Source organism: Macrotis lagotis, chromosome 5, assembly GCF_037893015.1.
Source record: "Macrotis lagotis isolate mMagLag1 chromosome 5, bilby.v1.9.chrom.fasta, whole genome shotgun sequence".
Taxonomy (NCBI): Eukaryota; Metazoa; Chordata; class Mammalia; order Peramelemorphia; family Peramelidae; genus Macrotis; species Macrotis lagotis.
Genome location: NC_133662.1, coordinates 255911494 through 255915182, shown reverse-complemented (window position 1 = coordinate 255915182; position 3689 = coordinate 255911494). Strand labels below are relative to the sequence as shown.

The 3689-nt window shown below is 79.9% G+C and overlaps 1 protein-coding gene across 3 annotated transcripts in view; it reads left to right on the top strand.

The window, feature by feature from the left end:
• The first annotated feature begins 1382 nt into the window (after positions 1–1382).
• CUX1 (cut like homeobox 1) overlaps positions 1383–3689 on the top strand; it is a 407456-nt gene continuing 405149 nt past the window's right edge. Inside the window, exon 1 of one of the 3 annotated variants that reach the window (XM_074189478.1) lies at positions 1383–1576. In XM_074189478.1, coding sequence (XP_074045579.1) covers positions 1514–1576 — 63 coding nt within the window. In that variant the 5' untranslated portion in view covers positions 1383–1513. The remainder of the gene's footprint in view (positions 1577–3689) is intronic. The other 2 variants (XM_074189479.1, XM_074189480.1) reach the window with 2 other exon arrangements.

Genomic DNA, 3689 nt, shown 5'->3' with positions numbered 1-3689 from the left:
TATAGAGATTAAGTGTATATCTATAGATAGATCTAGAAATATATATTCCCAGGTACGAATATACATCGATCTAAATCCCTCTCTCTCTAATCTATGGCTCTATCTCTATGGATTACAAATATCCATATTTCTCGATAGGCAGCTCCCTCTCTCTCCATACACATAGACCCAAGTCCATGTGCTGAGCCCGGCCCTCCAGGGGGCTCCCCGGGCCGGGCCAGGCTGGGGCCCGGGGGCGCCGGCCCCGGCCCAGACACCCCGGGGGGCTGGCGCGGGTGCCCGAGGCCGCTCGGCTCCGTCGGGGAGCGCCCGCCGGACGGAGGCCTCGTGCCCCGGGCCTGGGGGCGTCGGGGCCGCGTGTGCCGGGCAGCCGCTGCCCTCTACCGGCCGGCCGGCCTCACGCCGCGGGGGGCGGCCCCGCGCCCCCGGCCCCCGGCCCGCGTCCCCCGGCCCCCGCCCCCCGGCCCCCGGCCCGCGTCCCGCGGCCCCCCGCCCCGCGCCCCCCGCCCCCCGGCCCGCGTCCCCCCGGCCCCGCGCCCCGCGCCCCCCGGCCCGCGCCCCCCGCCCCGACGGAAGCAGCACTTTCTGGGCCTGAGGCCCCGGGCCCGCTGAGGTCCGAGGGCGGCTGGGGCCACGGCCGGGCCTCGGGTCTCCCCCCATTTCTCGGGGCGCCTCCTCGCCCCGTCGGGGCCGGCCCCCTCCCCCGCCCCAGGCCCCCCCCCCCCCAGATCCGGCCTTTCCGGCCGGACGCTCGCTTGGGCGACCCGGGGTGTTGCGGGGACCCCAACAAGTCGGGGGAGGCTTCGGGGCCGTGCCCGGGGCCGCTCTGCCCCACGGGCCGGTAAAGCCGGGACACATTGGGGGGCCATGGAGCGTGACGTGGGCCCGCGGCTCCCGGGGACCTCGGGGGGGGGGCCGGTGTGCGCGCCACGCTCCGAGAGCCCCGAGTTTCGGGGTGAGGGGCGCGCGGTCCCCGAGGCTGGGGGGGGGGGGAAGCTTGCGCCTCGCACGCGTGGAGCCCCGCGGGGGGGAGGGGCGCAGTCGGGGGGGGGGGGCCGGGGCGGGGGGCGGCCCGAGGGGGCGGCCCGGCTCCCTCCCCGCCCCGCCCCGCCCCCGCCCCCTCCCGCCGGGCTCTCCCGCGCCGGACGCAGCAGCGCGCCGCAGGCCAGGCCGCCCGTGACCCCGACCTTGACCCCGAGCCCGAGCCGGAGCCGGAGCCGGAGCCCGCCCCGGGTCGGGGCCGCGCGGGGCGGCGGCGGCGGGGGCGGGGGCGGCGGCGGGGCGCTGCCTGGCGTCCGTGGGCCGCTCGGGGCGTGGGCCGGCCGGCGGCTGCGGAGTGGGGCGGCGTGGGCCCGCCCGCCGCCCGCCCGCTCCGACGCCCGCCGCCGCCGCCCGCCCGGCCGGCCGCTCGCTCCAGGCCGGGTTTTGAAGCCGCCCGCCGCCGCCTCCTGGCGGCTCCTGAACTCCAGCCCCCTCTCGATCAGCCGCTCACTCCGTCTCAATATGTCTCAAGATGGCGGCCAATGTGGGATCGATGTTTCAATATTGGAAGCGCTTTGATTTACCGCAGCTGCAGGTCAGGCTTCCCCCCGCGCCGCCGCCGCCGCCGCCGCCGCCGCCGCCGCCGCCGCCCGCCGCCCGCGGGGCCCCCGGGCCCGGCCCGCCGCCGCCCGCCCCCCGCCCGCCCGGCCCGGGGCCGCCGCCGCCGCCGGAGGAGGAGCCGCGGGGCCGCCGGCGGGGCGGCGGGGCGGGCGAGCGGGGCGGCCGGGCGGCGGGGCCCGGGGCCGGGGCCGGGGCGGGCGGCCGGGGCCGGGCGGCCGGGGGGCCGGGGGCCGGGCGGGGGGCGGCCCCGCGGCGCCTTCGGAAATCGATCCTCTTTGTTCAATTCATCGATCAGCCCAAGATGGCGCCGGGAGCCGCCGCCGCCGCCGCCGCCGCCGCCGCCGCGGCCGCCGCTGCCCCGGGGTCCCCGGCCGCCCGGCCCGGAGCCGGCCCCGGCGGGGGGCGCGGGGGCCGCGGGGGGCGCGGGCCCGGGGCGCGGGGGGCGCGGGGCGGCGCGGGGCCGGCTCCCGGCGGGGGGCAGCAGCGGCGGCGGCGGCGGGGACCGAGGGCACCGGGCGGGGGGGGGGGGACGGGGACGGGGGTGGGGGGGGCGGCGGGCACCGGGCACCCCCGCGCCCCCCGGCCCGCGCCCCGCGCCCGCCGCCGCCGCGCGTCCTCCCCGGCAAAGTTTGCGGGGAGTTGGTGAGGGGCCGGCGGCGGCGCGGGGCCGGCCGGGGGGCGCTGTGGGGCCGCCCGGAGCCCGCTGCCCCGGCGGCCGTGGCCGTGACCGCCGCCCCCCGCCCCCCGGCCCGCGCCTGTCACCGCCGCGGCCCCGGGGGGGCGACCCGTGGGGGCTCCGGGCCCGGGGCGCCGCAACTTTGCGGGAGGGAGCGGGCGGGGGGCGGGGTGGCCCCGCGGGGCGCCGCTCCGGAACCCGCCTGGCGGCCCTGGCCCCCCCCCCCCCGGAGGACGTGTCCGCGGGGGCCGAGGCCGGGGACGCGCTCGGGGTGCGGGGCCCGGGCCGGGGCGCGGGGGGGCTCAGGTGCGCGGCTCGCAGGCCCCGGGCCGCCGCCGCAACTTCCCCAACTTGGCAGCGCCCCGAGTCGCGCCCCCGCGCCCCTCCGGGAGCGGCCGCCGGGCCCGGGGGGCCGGGGTTGGTTGCGGGGCCCGGGGGGGCTGCGGGGTTCGGGCTTCGGGCTGCGGGGCGGGGCCCGGGGGTCTGTGGGGTTCGGGCTGGGAGCCCGGAGTTGCGGGGCCCGGGGGGCTGTGGGGGCCGGGCTGCGGGGCCCGGAGTTGCGGGCTGCGGGGCCCGGGGGGCTGTGGGGTTCGGGCTGCGGGGCCCGGAGTTGCGGGGCCCGGGGGGCCGGGGTCCGGGCTGCGGGGCCCGGGGGGCTGTGGGGTTCGGGCTGCGGGGCCCGGGGGCCGCGCGCTCCCACGCCGCAGGGCTCCGGCAGCTTGCGCCGCTCGCCTCGGCCCCGGCCCCCCGGGCCCCCACGGCCGCTCCCGCCTGGGGGCCCCCTCCGCGCCGCTCAGACCAGCCCCCCGGGACCCTGCCGAGTGGCCGATGGACCCCACAGTCCGGGTCGGAGCCCCCCCCGGCCTGACCTTCCCCTTCCCCGAGGTCCAGGCCCGGGAACTTGCTTGCTTGGACACTTGGTGAACTCCGGGAGGGCCGCGCCCGCGCCCGGGCCCCCGCCGGCCCGGCCTCGGGGACATGTAACTTTGACTTTGGGAAGCCGAGTCGGAGCTTCCCCGGGAGGAGGCAGAGCCCCGGAGGCCCGGGCCGCCACATCTGGGGCTCGGACTCGCTGCTTCCCCTTGCCCGGGATGCTGCCCCGCTTCTCCCGGCTCCCTGGGGCTCCCAAACCCTTTTATTTTTTTTTAAACAGCCAGTTCTTGGGCCCGTGCGCCCCTTGCTTTTTCCGGGGCAGAGGCAGGCGGTGTTTGTGGCCCTTCACGCGCTGGGCCCTCCGCAGTGGATGGCTATTTTGGTTTCCTCTTTGAGGCTCTGAATGATAGTTTAGCCGTCAAGCTGGTGATTTAGAACGCCTTTGGGGGGGGGGGACCCGCTTCTAACCTTCGGGGAAAACGACCCTCAAGTCACGTTGACCCGGTGACTGACTCCTCAGGACTGGAGAGTCTGGCCT